Here is an 18684-nt window from a genome sequence, read left to right as displayed (position 1 = left end):
CTAGCGCCCCTAGCGGCGAATTCATACGCGTTAGCCTTCATTGGATGGATGGATTGTGGACCATTATGTTGTCCTTAATAAAATAAAACTATGAAAACGAATTATATCGCGTATATTAAACGCGCGCAACGCGCATCGCGTAACGTCGGGATGTATTATAAATTCAATATACGCGATATAATCCGTTTTCATAGTTTTATTTCATGAGTAACTATCGCGGTAACCGAAGACAATATTTTGTCCTTAATAATTTAATGCTGCGGGTATACCAATACATGTGTTATGTTTTGCAGCATTACAGCAGTCAATCAAACGTCTGACATTTGTCATTTCGTCTAATAACCAATTACCTAATGCAATGAAATGGTGTTTACGATGAAAATCAACACAAGTTTGAATTGGTAGTTGCAGTTATAGAATAGTTGTATATTATAATTATAATTGTTGATGTAGTATTATTTTTAAGCTTGTATGAAAATTCTATTCAATATGCGTTACCAACTGATATGCTTGAGAAGTGAAAAATAATTATTCAAATAAAAAAATAAAAATAACCACAACCGAATACAGAACATTTTCCTTCTCGGAAAGGAAGTCGGTAAAAAAGTAAGTAGACACGACATAAATACCATTAATTTTAATAAAATACTATATAGGTTCATAGTAAAACAAATAATCATTTAAGGAGACCAAACATTTATTTAACATACCCACCACAAAAACAGAAAACAAAGTGACAATATTTGCTAACGTGCAACAAGCAACAACCGTCATCCTACACAACTACCTACGCTCTGTTTTTGGTCCAAACGCATTTTAGTAAAAGACAATGCAATAAAAGTTAACAGCTCTGGTACATTTCCCGTTTTTTTTATTTGAGGCAAATACAGAAAAAAATATCCCGCCTGTAAGGGTGCAGCGTAATTTTTTTCTTTAGAATCCCTTAACTTTGCTATCTCTCCAGCAAAGACGTAGACGAGTTAAGAATACTATAAAATATGTATGGCCCTTTTTTACTGTCCTATATAATTGACAGTTAGAATGCCCAATATACTAGCATCCCAACCTGTTCAATTTGCCCAGACCCAGTCGAATTGTCGTTCTAGTACAAAACAAGGTACTTAAATCGGCCAACAAAATGAATAGCAGCCGAACTGACGATCTGGATCTAGAAACAACGTGTGATTCAAGATTCAAGCACAATGTGTTTTTTTTTTATAATCAACTATCATTATGATACTGCATAGGTCACATGTCATGTGCATTACTTATTACACACCACTGCAATTTTAAAATTGTGTTGTAGATAATAAGTACCTAATTAGATATTTTATACGAAATGCGAGATTTGTATGATGACAATCAAATAAGTAGTAGATACGCTTATGAACTTGAGCATGAGGGTAATGTCGACGGTGAACATGTCGTACACGTAGACTCGCAGCGGCCACGCGTCGATCAGCCGCATGAACGCCTTGGCCTGCGCGCGCGTCCGCGCCGGCAGCGCGTACTCCATCACCAACTCGTTCACCAGCACCTTCGTCTCGCTCCGAGTCGATAACAACATCTCGCATACAAAAGCCATCGCCGCCACCGTTAACATCTCGCTGCAGCACCACAATATTATAGAAATCAAATTGCCCGTGAACACTTGAGTGCGATAGTAAAACAACGCAGTCCATAGAGCTATCACAATGTAAACGAACGCTGATATCAATGTCATGAATATTTGATAGTTATAAACGCTGTTAATCAAGTGGCAAGCCTCGCCTATGGTGTCGTAAGCCAAGGACAAATCCCGTAGATTATTGACTGCCATTTTTCCCTGGATATCGAGTGGTTTTTCGTCCTTTGAGTTTTTCTGTCTGATCGTATAAACTGAGATCTTGCCTTGGTTATCTTTATGATGAAGAATCTTTGTTAGGTCATTATTTATGACTTTCAGCCTGTGGTTCAACATGCTTATCATTAAGTAGAAAACCAATATCTCGAGATCTTGAACATAATTCAGTACATAATTAAGTATATCCATAACAAAGTAACTATCTTCATCCATTCGTAAAAAGTAATCTGATGCACTGGAGATGATGTGAATGATCACCATAACACATAGCGCTATAACTGAATGGTTTCTTGATTTTCTATAAAATTCTTCACTTGTGTTAAGACGAAGCGTTGAGTCGATATTTGCGAGCGAGTTCATGATCCGAATATTCGCGCGACTCAGCAAACAAGACATCATCACGGCAGACGTGACGTATTGAATGAGGATGACGATCGATGGGAATTCTACCATAGTATCCCTTAACGGTTCTGGTCTAGAGAGTGTTTCAGGGATATCGAAGTAGTACAGGAAAACAGCAGCAATTACAATTGCTACAACTAATCCGAATACTTTCATAAAATTACTTGTAAGCATTAAGGTTCCTTCGAAAATTCTGAATCGATAGATTGCGCATGTGCGCTCCAAAAAGAGAGCTGGTCCGAAGCTATGTACGATATCTTCAGTTTTTAACTTTGTTTTTTTAGTTTTTACTTTTCTCGCGATCATTTTTGCCTACCTAAGCTCGCCGGAGGTAACAAATGGAACTACCCACTACTCACACAGGCTCACCAATTATGACGGACAATTAAGGCGATAAGTAAATTCAATATACTTAGCTACGAAGATCGATACTTGTCTAAATGGGACATGAAAGGCAATAACTGTTAATGTTGTTGATTAATCATGCATTGTTAATGATAATGACTAATGACTATGGGCCTTAAAATAGATGAGAAAAAAGTCTTTCTTATATTAAAAGTGTCATACTAGAAGGGCGGCGGATCAGGTTTTAGGTTACTTTTTGTTCATGGCATCTCAAATATGGGTGAATATGGTATCATTGCATTCAGTTTGATGTCCTGAACACAAATACATATATGAGATGACAAGCGCGAAAGTGGTGGGGGTAGTTGCTGTGACTTCATAAAGTCGGCAGTACAAAGTTTTTAATTTTTTTCTTTTAAACATACCATGCGGGGTACCAAATGAAAGGTAACATTTTCACTACTTGGTCTAACAAATTGTTAGAAAACGTTCAACAATTTCACAATCCACAGTTGATTTTGAACTGCTCCAAATTTAAAATGACTGAATTATTCCAAATTTTATACCAAATGATTGTGAATATCCTGTTTATAATACAATTTTATATTACTTTTTTTTACTAAAAACGTATTTTTACCCGACTGCATCAGAAGGAGGGTAATGTATTTCAAGCGTATGTATGTATATATGTCCATTTATTGCCACGCCCTACAGCCCAAACGTTTGGACGGTTTTTGACATATGAGGTGTGGTAGAATTCGCCAGAATAGGGTATTTGACTACTAGTCAAATCAGTTTCTTTTTTCAACTCTCGAAACGATTTCGCTACTATGTAATTTATATGAAACACTAGCATGTGACGTCACAATCAAATGACCTACTCTTTAAAGTTTAATACGGGTTTTAAAATAGAAATTGTTTCTAAAATTAACTGCTGTCTACGATTCTCTTTTTTAGGGTTCCGTACCCAAAGGGTAAAAACGGGACTACTATGACTCCGCAGTCCGTCTGTCCGTCTGTCTGTCACCAGGCTGTATCTCATGATCCGTGATAACTAGACAGTTAAAATTTTCACAGATGATGTATTTCTGTTGCCGCTATAACAACAAATACCAAATAGTACGGAACCCTCGGTGCGCGAGTCCGACTCGCACTTGGCCGGTTTTTTTTAATCTTATATATGGTGCTTTATTTCATGGTGTAAAACAATTTATTTTAAATACAGTCAAATATCCTATTGTGGTAGTGACATTGGCTATATAAAGTTTGAAAATGGCGCCCGCAAATGAAAAAGGGGGGGGGGGCTTTTTTTACGATAACAATATGGGTACCAAAACTATCAAATGAAAGTTGGGTTTTTTATTTGTTTTATTAATAGTTTTGCAGAGTACCTACAGTAAATAGAACCCGAAATACAGAAACCTAGGTTTCCTTATTTCAGTTATTTGTATGTAACATTTCTATGGGTGTCACTTGCCTGTCAATAAACGAATTTATTTATTTATTATTTCTTCAGGTAGACCGTATGCTTGTTTGTCATCGCATATTGTAAAAAGAAATAGAGTTGTCATTTTCAAAATGCACGCACCTTCACTAGCGTTTCGAATAGAATAGTACTCATTTATTCATGGTAAACTACATTTTATACAAACGTATTACAAAGAAAAATTACATTTTAATCGTTTATATCGTTTGTAATCCGGCTCCAATGAGATCCGGATTATTTGATACTCGTTGAATGCGGATTGCGAACCCGAACCACAAATAGTAGTCCCATGACTACTAACCGATACAATTCAATGTGAGATGTGAGCGTAAAAATGGCGTAGGGACATGTATTTTAAAATTGGTAGTCACTGAACAGTTATTGCAGTAATAAAGTGGAAAATTCACAATAAATTTCAAACTATGAAAATATGACGACAATAGAACGTAGTGATTATATGCTCTTTGACGACAATGGCACTCTTACAATATGTCACGTGACGTGACGTGACTCACGTCAAAGCCGGTGCAATATTGGCTTATAGGTACAGACAAGAATTCTAGAATTTTATAACTACTTACTCTTAATCTACACTCAGCGGTCATATTAGCGCCCTCTAGCAAAAGGCGTTGACTTTACTCGCAGCGGCACAAGGGCTTTAGATACTAAAGTTCAGGATAATGAAGTGAAGAGGGCAACATAATACCACGCCCGGCTTTAACATACAAGTATGCAAAGTTCTAGCAATGCACAATGTTTCAGGAAAAAACGAAACAATAGAATTTATTAATTAAATCCAATAGAAAAAATCAACTTATTGAAAATACGGCATAAACATTGGCCCACCTGCAGTCCTGCGTACAAAGGCTGCTAATAAGCAAATGCTATAATGTTTTCACAAGCATATTGTATTAAATTGGGAAATTCGCACCTCTAAAGTATTATCTTAGGATAAGAAACTTGTACGGTGCGGACTAGAAAGTGTGCCCATTGTATATTTTTTCATATAATTCTTAAAATCAAAACTATATTTGCCACAGCTTTACGACTCACAGAAAAATACAAACAACTTATTCGAGGCTCATGACATGACGCTAATATTATGCATCACGAAAGCACTTTTGCTACGCTTTTTGTTACAATGCAAAATGATGCTACGGCGTAGCACGCGTAGCTCTGCTTTCCCTCGAATGCTTTCGAGTCGGATGTTTTTGTACCCGCGACGTCCGGATTGTAAGTGCCTTATCGCGAGTCCAATACCTACGTGTATAGTAAAAATAACAGTATCTAATATTATATGTAGATTGCTAATTTAAAGCAGTCCAAATTTATATGGGAGACATGGGAAAATCATTTTTTTTTGTAATAGGTACGGTCATCAGCCAGGACTGCCAGGAGACAACATGCATAACATAATTTTTTACATCAAAGGATTCCCGGTTAATATTATGCAGTGTACACATTAAAATGGTTAATGGTGAAGGAAATCTATAAAATAAAAGCCGTACAGATAAGCGCGTCTTTCTTATATTTTTCTACATCGTTTACCCTCAACGAAAATCGCAGGGATCGGATTTGTTTTCGAGTCGGAACTGTCAGAGGTCCCAGCTGAGAGCGTGCGCCCGCTGTATCGACCGCCCGGAGCGGTAGGGCGGCGCCCATGGTTGTCGATATTGGTACGAGTATCAATGGTTTTTTACCTTTTAATTTACGGTGGGTTGCATCACCACGTAAAATAACGAGCTAATTTTTCGGCGGTAGTTGTCATCCAATAACAAATGTATAATTTTAACGATAAGATCGACCCTTAGTCAAAAAGCAATAACTATTTCAGGCGATAAGGGACGACATGCACTATATCTCATAGGCTCTTGCGGCTCTACATTATTCTTTTAATCAATTATCGAGTTTGGTCTCGAATATCTCGATTTGTAGATTTTCAAAATTATTATTTTTTTAATTTTAAGAAAAATGGAAAAAATATAGGAATCGAGTGAGATTGAACTTGTATGGATCTTTAATTCCAATAAATATAATATCGTTAACTTCGTATCAAATTTCTACAATTCTACAAAGTTGAGGTTTCAAGAGTCAAATGAAATATTTGACAGTTAAACGCCGATTGAACACTACATATTTTTTTTGGCATTGGGATGAAAAACTTAGTTATTGAGTACCGGTACGACTATTAAAGTTGTTGAGGCGGCGTGGCGAGACTAGGCAATTTTAGAAAAGTGCCCTTAATAAATAATCGACTCACCGATATCGAGACGTTCGTGTCCACAGTATCGACACCCTCCGGTTCTACGGCAGGGCCGTGCATTCAGCCCGCGGTGCGGCAGTGGACGCGCGAGCGACGCGCGGGCGGCCGCGCAGCCGGCCCTAACTCACACGATGGGCCAGACTGCCGGCGCCGAAGCCGTCGAGGATGAGGACGATGAGCCTCGCATCAGTATCAACCCTACGGAGAGTTCACTGGTGAGTTCTAATTTTTTAAATGAAATTACGAACGGTGGCCAAACCGCTTTGGCCAGTTGGTTTTTTCCGCATTTGGCGCAGACTGTGATGAAATGTTTGGAACGCCTACGCTTGTGTCATTGTGTCTGTAGGTAAATGAATCAACAGTAAGAAAAGCTTTAGGCGTTTAGATCTTGGAACCGTAACTTTATAACAGGCATTTCATGTTAACGATTTTTGTTTTGTACAATAAAGTGATTTACTACTACTACTACTACAGGTTTAGGGTCGGTTACACCAACCATTAGTAATAGGCTGATGAACATAGCGCAGTGGTTAGTTTTTTATAAAGAATTCTCAAACTTTTTACACCTAAAAGAAATAAGTAGCTAACGTTCACGTAAAATTTAATTACTTACTTATAACTACTTACCTGTGGGAAGTTTTATATTTCTCTGTTGAGTTGCGTTTACTATGGTTGCTACAAACGAACCATGGTATCAGTATGTTAGATGTCATACAGTTTTTTGTTTATTTCAGTCTGGTCAAATCAGCACAATCGATTTCGAGCACAATAAAATTTAACTTATTAGGTACCCTGAAGGAAATTTAAAGACGTATAAAATATCTGAACAAGCAGTCTAACATCTTGACAATGACAAATAGTTGTTTAGTGACAAATAGTATTATATATATATAATAGTATAATTATATTATACTATTATATATATATATATAATAGTATAATATAATTATATACCTAATAGTATTAAGCAAACGCGGATCGGACCGCGCGAACTCGCCAACTATTACATAAACCAAAGAGGTTTACAATAGTGGCATACTGGCAAAAGTTGTATGAATATTTAAAGTGAATAAATAAATTAAAAAAAAAAAAAAGATGTTTCTCAGTAAGTTATTTACCGACTACAATTATTGACCACGACTGTTTTTTTGTCCCTGTTAATCCTGTTATTGTATCAACTTATAGGTACAAGGAGTTGAAAGTTTTAGTTTTCTTAACTGTATGTCGACTTGTCGAGCATACCACTCCAATTCAGAGATAGAGATTGAAGAACCATTAAAGCCGAGGACAGGGGTTCGACAAGTGGCATAAATGGGTTACCACGGTCGAACAGATAAGACTTCAAGCGATCAAGCAGAAAGGCATGGAAAGTACTGAAAAAACTGACAGGCAACCTTAAGTCAAACAACCACTCTGAGAGCCAGAAGCTCACCGAGTTTATAGCAGCCAAGATTGTGGAGACTTCGCGAGTAAAGGGTGATCGAAAACATACTGCGAGTATCAGAAGAGCAGTTCACAACCTGCACAACCAACTACCAGTTGACGATAACCTTTCCATGCCATTTTCCACTGATGAAGTTAACTCTGCAATTAAACAGCTCGCGATCGGTAAAGCTGCTGGACAAGACGGCATTTTTAACGACTTCCTAAAGAACTTGGGACACAGATGTAAAAAGTGGCTGGCTGAATTCTACTCCGATGTATTGGAAAGAAACAAAATACCAAATGGGGCATTCTCTATGAAAAGGGACCTTATTGTCGATGGCGCTTACGCCGCACAGCGTCGCGCGGCATTGTATTTATATCGAAGCATCGTTTATAATAGCGTAAGCGACATCGACAATAAGGTCCCTTTTTATAGAAAATACCACAAATAGTTTCAACTTTGCCAAAATTATTGCCCCATTGCCTTGCTTAGCTCACTGTACAAATTACTGGAAGCGACTCGAATATTGTTTGCCATACGATTAAAAAAAGTAACACACGACAATAAAATTCAAAAACTAGAAATTTTTATCCCCTAAGGGAGTGAAAAGGGGGTGGCATTTTATATGGGTTTCGATTTGGTTGAAATTTGGTATGTAGATAGTTTTTGTTATGGGGAAGGATATAGAATAGTTTTCTACCCCAAAATCACCCAGTAACGGTGAAAAGGGGGAAGAAAGGGCGTTATGGGGCGAAGAGGGGGATGAAGTTTGTATGGGGTACGAATTAGTAAAAAGCAGATTGTATAAAAGATGCCCCCAGATACATATTTTAGGATTTTTAATACGTATTTCAGGATTTTCAATAGTAAATTACCCCTAACCCTTTAAACTAGGAGATGGAAGATTGTCATAAGCAACTTACAAAAAGAAGTGAAATCCCACCAAAAACATTTTCATGTAAAATGTTGCCAAGACGAAACCATAAGGCTCGCACTGTCAAAAAGTTATCAGATCTCTTGTAGAGTCAAGCTTCTAACTCTACAAGCCCTAACTTCACAAACTCTACACCTTAGTCAAAATATGTGGCTTGGCCGCTTCGCTACTACAAGAACTATTGTATTGTATTGTAGATGTGGAAGGTAATAAACTTCCCTTAAAACTGTGCTAGGCGTGGTAAGCGGGTGCAGATGCAGGCATAATTAGGCACCAAACGTTTGCATTGTACACACCCATTTATTGAAGAAACAGTTTAACACATCTACATAAAAAATAGAAGGAGAAGGAGTGAAAGCGAAAACAAAAACAATTATTTGAAATACAAATCTAACAGAAATGCAATTTTACATGACAGCACAACAATAAAGAGCATGCTAAGGGCTCACTGCGCCTGCCGGCGGCGGGCGCAATACATCGCTGTCAGCGCTGCAACCGAGGGCCGCTCTAAATTAGACCATCCTGTACGGCGCGCAGCGCTTACAGCTGCACTCGGATTATTGACACCGAACAGAGCTCATACAAACTATACAATACAAAATGAATAAATATTATCTACTAACAAAATCGGCCGCACTGTCCGCGACTGATTAAAATATATTCTGTGTTTACATTTTGTTAATAATAAATACAAATTCATCCCCACATCACCCCCCTCCAGAGACCGTCAAGGGCGATAGAAAAATAAATTAATAATAATAATCTGGGACACGCACTGTACGTCCTGACTTTGTTCTTTTTACCGTGTTTTCAGTCTCTGGAGCAGGTTGAACAGGTGGGACAGGAGTAGGTTGAACAGGTGGTGGGACAAGAGTAGGTACAATCGGCTCATCGGCCAGTATATATAATGCAGGTTTAATGCTATCTATGGACACTGTTATACTTTTGCCGTCCACACGCAACTTAAACACTTTATCACTTCTTTCAAGCACTTCCCAGGTAGCAAAATGACGTCAGGGATATCATAATGACGGCATTATAAATGCTACTGGGGTTAGTTCGGACCAGCATACGCTGGCTGCAGTGGTGGATGACTCGCATCGTCTCTAAGCAGTACGTGACTGGCAGTTTTGAGACACGAACACTCGTCTATTGCTTGTATGGCGTGACGCTGGCACTGGAGCGAGATGATGGGCAAACTGACGCAGGCGTGCGACATCATCAGTCACATCTATGGTGTCATTCTGCTGTAATCTCTTGTAGCGGTACCACCTCAGGCCAATGTGTATATCGATCGACAGCTGTGAGAAAGTATTTAAATCCTTGAGATACTGGTAAGGGACCTATATGTACATGCATGAACCTTGATCTGGGAAGTCTGTATGTCCCAAGTGGTGAAGAAACGTGGTGAGTGACCTTGGTTCTTGGGCATGACAAACAGGTACGTGTCCATTCGCGGCCGTCTTTTTCGATACCTGGCCAAACGTACCGTTCTGAGACGAGCTTAACGGAGGCATTAGCATCAGGGTGGCTAAGGGAGTGCAAGCTCTGGAACACTTGTCTGCGCAACTCCTTTGTGACATAAGGCCGGAGTGTCTGGTCGCTCTCGTCTGCTCTCGTCGCAATACGGTTCGGCCTAAATACCTGGCAACTTGAACTTCTTCAGATGCAGCGAAGTGTCACTCTGTAAGAGCTCCTGCAACTCTGGATTTTTCGTCTGTGAATGCGCTAGTTTCTCCAAATCGATCGGCGCGACCGACTTCGACCAGAGGGGTATCACTGCGTAGTTTAGGTAGATTTGGCCGGCGCACCGCCCTGGCAGGCAGTGGGTTGCTGCTCGCGCAAAATTGAAAATACGCAATGGCTTCGAAACCTAAATCGCGATCTAATCTGTATAAAAGATAATGTTCTGTTTACGGATGTCTGAATAAACGGAAGAACAAGGAAGCAGAAAAAACATTTTTTTTAAATTCCGGACTATATTGACCGACATATTTTCAAAGGACTTCTGTGGCATACCTACTTCCGTGAGAATCAGACATACTATCTCCGGCTAAAAATTTTATGTTTACAGAATCAACGTATGTAATTCCTACATATTTATCTTAAAAATAATAAATCAGTCAGTAGGTATAGGTACAAAAACTTGTCAAGTGACAACCCCGTGCCGACACTCGCAGCTCGGTCATAAAACTGCGGCGCGCAAAGAAGATTCACGGTTCGTGCGCGGTTATATAAGTTTCAATTTTGCTTGCAGGCGGCGAGTGTAGGTATAATTTTGTACCTAAATCTGGCTTTTGTGAAGGAGTGAATTTTCTGTACGGTAGTACTATTAGTTATTCTGTGATTCGACTTCCTCAATGCGCGACAGGGTGTCTGCCACCACGTTATCTTTCCCAGATATATGTCTTATATCAGTCGTGAATTGCGCTATGAAGTTCAAATGTCTGAACTATCTTGGTGAGCATTTATCCTTGCGTGAATTAAAGGCGAAGCAGATGGGCTTATGGTCCGTGTAGATTGCGAAGTCCCTGGCCTCAACCATGTGCCTGAAGTACTTTAGCGCTTCGTATATGGCTAGAAGCTCACGGTCGTACGGCAAGTTCTTACGTTGCGCGGGGCTCAATTTTCTCGAGAAGAACGCCAGGGGCTGCCACTCCTCGTCGATATATTGTTGTAGCGCGGCGCCCATGGCGTATCAGAATAAGCGTCTGTGACGATGGTCAGCTTATCCTGATTATTCGGATGCGCTAACAACGCAGCCTGGCATAAGCTGTCCTTACAACGCTCAAAAGCCTCATGTTCTTTAGCACTAAAGTCAACGGGACGAGAAGGCTTTACAGATCCAGTTAAAAGCGCACGAAGTGGAGCCTGAGCTGCTGCTGCCCCAGGGATAAATCTGCGGTAAAAATTGATCATCCCCAAGAATCTGCGCTGCTCCCTCACATTCTTTAGGACCGGGAAGTCTTTGATGGCATTGACCTTGAATGGCAGGGGCTTGGTACCTCCGGCTGAAATCCTGTAGCCCAGGAACTTTACCTCCGGCGCACCGAAGACAAATTTGAAAGTGTTAACCACCATCCCAATTTGGCAAACAACTGCCGCAGGTACTCCTTGTGAGTTACTTCGTCTTTCGAGTACACCAGGAAGTCATCTAAATAGGCATAACCCTGGACCCGTACTAAGACCGGGACCACAAAGATAGTATGATTCTCTCTGTCTATGTTTGAAATGAGACAGTCCTATGACCAACTATACTACCGGCTAAACTATTAATTCAATTCCATTCGGCTCGTTTAAAAACTTTATTAATTATTAATATATTCAAACAAACATTACAAATATAATATATAAACAATATTTTGGCGCGGAACCGAACGTGCGTGACAATAGCGCGAGCGTCTGACAGGACAGTCTGGACAGTCGTGTGTCGAACGGCGCACGAAGTAGCCGATTTCGTTACGCTGTCATTTTTACTGCCAACAAAAGTAACAAAACGCTACAGACAGAGCTCATATGTCATAATTTCTACTCGTTATTGTAGTGTTTTAGTTATCAATTTTTATATTTAAAGCAATAACATAGATGTGTTAAGAGAATTAAAAAAAAAAATTAAATCCAATTTTATCATTAGTGTGTGAATTATGGGGTCGTGATAATTACTTCGGAGTTGTCAAAATTAAAATTGTTTCGTTTCAAATCCACTTGAACTTGGTCGAGTTTTGGTATAGTTAAATAGCGTTCAGTGCCAACAGTGTGGTGTGTAAGATTCTATTTTTTGTTACGTTCGTGAGCAGACTGTGAAATAATTCGACAATGTCTAAAGTGTCCCTACAGAATATACCATCCAATCCAAGAATCAATCGGCTGAGAACGTACTCTAGGGTGAGCAAATTTATTTTCTCAATAACATAATTTGCATGAGCCCTTCATTGCTGTTGTGGCTAAAAATAGATAATTTGAGGTTATTTCTTTGTTAGCTATGTTTGTTTTGATCTTATGTAGCCCTATAGCCTTGATAGAATTTAAATAATAACACAAAACCGTCACGATTGGACGGCTAGCAGTATATTTGAGTGATACAATAAGAACAGGGCCCTCATACTGTTGAATATGTTTGCATTGTTATGATGATGGTTCATACAAACAAAAGACTAATGTTCATATGTGATAACAAAGGTATCTCATATAAATATAATTGTGGTTTTGATATTCATTTGGTAGCTATACATTTTTTTTGGTATCTTATGACTTATTATATGCCTTGCGTGAAACCCTTAATTTGTATATAGTTAGCTTTTTAATCTAGTCTCACATACATGTTGGTTTTTAATTTTTATACTAAATTTTGCTAGTTTTTTATATTCCTCATTAAATAATGTATGGGCTGATCTAGGCAATGTCCACTCAACAACTGTTAAACCTAATTTATGAACAGGTCATATTTGCCATAATGTGACAAGAGTATTATAATACATTTATTACACGTTTACACAGTACTATTATTTGTATCTGCTGAAGTGAGCCAAATGACTAATACAATCAGAGCATAACAATGCCTATTGTTTATTTTTTATATTAATTAATTTCCCTATTGAAATAACAATAAATATCTCTAAAGCTAGCTATTACAATTGTTTTTTAACAAAACTACAAATGCATTAATTAATGAGCAGTTAGTATTTAACATTCAAAGCAACAAATGCTGCATTATGAATCTAAGATCCATCACCATAATCCTTGGCCCTGTATGGTAGCACGGTGATTAACATACATCATACATTTATAATATTTCAATGTATAGTGGATGCAGTATGCCAGATTTGCATAATTAATAGGGCTTGCATGTACTGGTACATTTATATCAAATCAAATATGATATGTAATTTATTATCACGTAAATAAGGCTACATAGATACATACCTTACAGACTAACATACATACAATAATTATAATCTCTTTAATGGGCAAGACTGAAAAAATTCCTCAATTCAAGCCTCATCGCTAAGCTATACTAAAAATTCTGTACAAGAAAAAAATGCAAAAACTCCCAGGTTAAATAAATAAAATAAATATATATATATACATATGTACATATATATATACTGATCGAGCAAACTTGATCAAGCGTATCAACGCCTTTGAGATGTGGTGCTGGCGCCGGCTTTTACGGATACTTGGACAGCTAGGCGTACTAATCAGTCCATATTGGAAGAGCTACGCATAAAACACCGGTTGTCAACAATATGCCAGGACCTAATACTCATTTACTTCGGACACCTCTCACGTCGCTCCTCGGATAGCCTGGAGAATGTTATAATGACGGGTAAAGTTGAAGGCACCAGACCTCAGGGCCCTCCTCCTACTAGATGGTGTGCTCAAATCACTGCACTTATGCAATTAAAACTGCACGAGGCCATGCGCTTGGCGAAGAATAGAAGCCTTTGGAGGAACCTGATCTTCAACAGAAGGACATGATGTCACGATCCTCAGCATTGAGGGACCGACTGAAGAAGATGTATATACAAAAATATGATGTTATAGGGTGGTCTTTTTTGAGACTTTTGCCCTATAAAGGGTTACACTAACCACTGCAACTGGTGTAGGATTGTAGTACGGGGATGAGTCAATATCATTGATGTTTTAGTGTGTGTCTTACTAATAGGTATCCTCTCTCCTCACTCACTAGAATAGCTTCTAGCTCCTTCTGACCAGCTTTATTAAAGTGATTTGAAGTTTGAAGTTTATCTGGTTGTCTATTTCAGAAAAAAAAACATAGTTTAATAAATAATTCAAACAATGAGCGCCAATACCTCAGTATATTATTATATTGTCCCATTGAAGTTGTAATGATTACACAGTTTATTTAGTGATGCATTAGTGACTTCAGCAACTGAATTTTGCAACTGGTTTCCAACGAGCATAAAGTACCTAATGCAGGATCCATTTCTGGTATTGATTTAGTTTTTAATAAATAATAAAATATCACAAGTGGAGGACTTGTGATATTTTTTTAGTATTCAAAATTGTACATAGGTAATGGAAATATTGGAAATACCATAAAACATTTAGACGGAGAATCAAATTAAATACAAAAATAAGCAGTAATTAGCAAGATACCAGAATTAACTAAATAATTTGCATGAGGATTGTGTGTGTAGGTATCGGGTACTAGGTTCTTTACTCAACAATTAGAAACTTAAAATTTTCATGAACACCGACTTAGATTCATTTACAAAGTGAGAAGCTAATGGGTTCATGTATTTAGTTTTACTTATCAATCACCTCATTATTAAATTTAATGTGTGCTCTATTTTTCATAGTACTAATTTGATGCTTATGTGCAAAACCTTAGAAGTAGGCAGACTAATCACAGCACGTGTTTTTTTTCATGTTATTTGTGACAAAAAAACAGAAACACACAGGGTTCAGGCACAGAAATAGAGTTCAAAGAATAATAAAGTCTGAGACCAACAACATCCTCCACAGATTACTAGATTACCTACTGATAAATCTACAATATACACTATATACAGGGCGGAAAAAATTAATGGGCCCTGGAGGGAAAGTGCCTTAAAACCTTAAGTTAGCTCATTTTACTTAAGGGAAACATTATTTTATTTTTTTAAAGAAACAAAACTGCATTCAAAAAAAATTTTTTTTTTTTCAATTTTGCTTGTCTAAAAATATTCTTGAGTACTAAATATTCGACTTTATGGATATTTTGTACGACAGACGAGTGTAAGACCTAATGTTTCTTGGAGAAATATTATCATTAACATTAACTGTATTGACTAGTAGAATAAAATAGCGAATGTTTATTTTTTGGAATATTTAGTCGGTTCGATTCCCAGGCGAGACAAGTTAATTTAAAAAAATCATTAAATCATTAGTTTTGTTTCTTTTTCAAAATAAAAAAATGTATCCTTTAAGTAAAATAAGCTGACTCAAGGATTTAAGGCACTTTCTCTCCAGGGCCCATAATTTTTTTCCACACTGTATAAGCGCTAGGTAACAATATATACATATGATATAAAGCTAAAATTAACAAAGCTACGAAATGAGTTGGTGGATACAGTAACAAATTTATATTTATAGTAGCAGAAATAGTTTTATACATAATGATACAGTTTAATGAGCGAGTAAAAACGGTAAAAACAGCATGGCCCACCAGGTCAAATTCAAAGTCAGACATCATGAAAATGTCACTTTCATTAAAACTGAATTAAAATTAATGTTGTGACATTAATGAAACATGTCTTAACAAAAATTTCATAACTAGTCTGTTGTTATTTAGTAGGTAAATCTACAGGAGGCAGTGCAAGCATATTCCCTTTCCATTAATTGGGGATATAAAGCCTGACCAGAAATATATGATCATTGTCAAGAGGGCGCTGTTATTCTCAATGTATAGGGTGACAAGCACTCCTGACTCCTGACCTCAGCACCAGAGTGCGACTTGTTTGCGTCGAGATGGCCGAATGTGTGCCAGGAGTGTCTGAGGTTTTGTGAGATGAAGGATGATAGGCTTTCCAGCACTTGCATTTGACTTAATATGACTATCTGTATTTTCCTTTATATATATTTTGTATTTGTATACCTTTACAAGTTTAATTATTCGGTGTATTGGCGTATGCTGTGATGCCGTGTAAATATATTTAAATAAATAAATAAATAGTATCATATATTCCTGGTCAGGCTTTAAAAAAGGAAATTTGTTTAGAAGTTTTTTTTACATAGATATACATTTTTATAACTCCTACATGTTATTATATTATACAAAATTAGCTATGAGTATGTATGTTTAGTTGCCTTATTGCAATTCCAATTTAAATGACAAGTAGGATGCTGCTACAGCGGTTGATTCTGGTTATCACCCGAATGTTGAATTATCATGCTCTTGAATGGCTATCAGTCTCATAGGATACACCCAATTTGTTAATTGCTATTGCTGGAACTCATTACATTAGCATGCTCTACTCATGCCCATAAATACATAATTATTTTAATGGTTTTTCCTAATTTTTAAATGAATCAAGATATACGAAAACCCTTTCCATGAAACTATAATGACGAGTGTAGCTTGAATTTGCCCTCTGAATTTTGAAAAAAACATCAGTCGCTTTTGCAAAAAAAAAAGCTCGCTTTGGCATTTTGGAAGCCGGAGCTAATTTGGGTTTTGTTTCACTACATACGCCATAATAAAATAACTCAAGTGGCTGAAAATCAGGTAAGCCGATGGGAATCGAGTCCTACGGATGCTTCACCACTGCTACCTGGTGTCTACGCCATTTTTTTTAACTAGGGAGCCGAGTATCCTTATCGATAATCCTTTACGACAAAACTCCTCCGCTATAACGCTAAACTCGGGAAGAGGAAATCGTAAAATGAATGCTAAATGCCATAATTATATGTATGTTTGGGAAAACTGTAATTTCTTGAAAGTCGCTAAATTGAAGTATTTCAGAAACCCTTTGGAGCCTCCTACTACCTATAAATATTTTTAAATTGGTCATAAACATACCATGTCAATGTCGATTTAATACAGTAGGTGAGTGTGTGACCCGATTCTATTACCCAAATAACTTGTTTCGCAATTACTTTTGTTTGGTGCAATGTAAAGAAAGTGCTCTTTGGTCATACATTCATTAGATTAGGTTTATTAAACCATACCCCTATATGAATACCTACCAAATATACATATTATTTTATAAGCCTTAGTTCATGCTCATTTTAACGCCATATCTACTACAAAAGTTCTCACCAACGACTCATCGTTTTGGGTTATTCTTAGAATTCACCAATCCCAGTTCGGTCTTAAGTGGTTACAGAAAGCCAGAGACTGGGCCACAGGGCACTCCACATACCTGGTCGATTTCGCCGCTTCGTTTTGGACGCCAAAAATGTATAGTGTAAGCATGTTTTTATTCAAACACTGGCAGATTTTTTGCTATAGGTATTCATATTCTTATATTCTGTCTCATACAATTTTCCACCCCCTTGGCCACTAACGCTTCAATGGGGTTGGCAACTGTCAAAGGTTTGCAGAGATGGCGCCATCATAGCTTGCCCCGTTTTCTATGAGATTTGGCTTAAAGGGCTGGCATTAAAAAAAAACAAAAATTTGACACAATTCTAGGGTTTGACAGGGCAAGCTATGCTGGCGCCATCTGCTAATTATTTCGACCGGCCAACCCCATTATTGCGTCTAACCCCATTGTTCATGAGCTCGCAGTTCATCAAATTGATTCGCGCAGATCTAAGCGCGTCGCGAGTCACTATCATTGTGCGGAAAGCGTATACAGCACAATCAACTGGCCCTACATTACCAACACATACCGAGCTACCAAATAAGACCAGTATAACTTTGATCTGTCACAACTGCGTAATCAGTGTCCATCTATACTGGTGCGCCTGAGTCAAATGTTTGATATCGCTCGGCAAGCATTTAGATTCCAGGACATTCCATTAGGCTGTCAACTATGTAGATGCATGCGCGTAAAACATGATTAATAAAATGGTTCGCCATTGTATTTGATAGTCATTTCGCCTCTCTTTTGATTTATTTCAGCGAATTATTGAGGCAGTTGTATTATACAAATTTAGTGATGCTGTTTTCTAAATTAAAGTAGTTTGGCTTTGCGGTTTAACCTGGAGATGCAGTAATCCACAGCAGTCTCCCTAGCCAAAGCTGTTTTATTACCGATTCAAGGCCTAGACTAGGATATTACTGAATACTACCTAATATTACTGAAACATAAACGCACTGGGATCTAAAGTCGTTGAAGGTCGTAAAATTAAAATACGCTATGAAGGGTGCCAGTAATCGTTCGATACAACATTAAACGAACGGCTCAAAGTCCATAATCACACTAATAACAAGTGTCATTGGCAATGGCCATGCCTTTAAACTTTTACAAGGCTACTGCGGAACCTCTATAGGACAACATGTACGAGGTATCACTGATACAGAAAACTGTAACCT

The 18684-nt window shown here is 37.8% G+C and overlaps 2 protein-coding genes across 7 annotated transcripts in view; one reads left to right on the top strand and one right to left on the bottom strand.

Moving 5' to 3' along the window:
• Positions 1-1329: 1329 nt before the first annotated feature.
• LOC134744928 (uncharacterized) lies at positions 1330-2551 on the bottom strand. Its single transcript, XM_063678876.1, has one exon. The coding sequence runs from the start codon at positions 2549-2551 to the stop codon at positions 1331-1333; it is 1221 nt and encodes a 406-aa protein (XP_063534946.1). The 3' UTR covers position 1330.
• Positions 2552-6362: 3811 nt separating this feature from the next.
• LOC134744554 (monocarboxylate transporter 3) overlaps positions 6363-18684 on the top strand; it is a 71124-nt gene continuing 58802 nt past the window's right edge. For 3 of the 6 annotated variants that reach the window (XM_063678386.1, XM_063678387.1, XM_063678384.1), the window contains exon 1: positions 6363-6554. In XM_063678386.1, coding sequence (XP_063534456.1) covers positions 6471-6554 — 84 coding nt within the window. In that variant the 5' untranslated portion in view covers positions 6363-6470. Of the gene's footprint in view, positions 6555-12142; positions 12585-18684 lie in introns of those variants that run through there. The other 3 variants (XM_063678388.1, XM_063678385.1, XM_063678389.1) reach the window with 3 other exon arrangements.

This window comes from Cydia strobilella, chromosome 10 (assembly GCF_947568885.1).
Source record: "Cydia strobilella chromosome 10, ilCydStro3.1, whole genome shotgun sequence".
In the NCBI taxonomy this organism is placed as follows: domain Eukaryota; kingdom Metazoa; phylum Arthropoda; class Insecta; order Lepidoptera; family Tortricidae; genus Cydia; species Cydia strobilella.
Note: the sequence above shows the minus strand (reverse complement) of the source record. Positions and strands in the feature narration are given on the sequence as shown.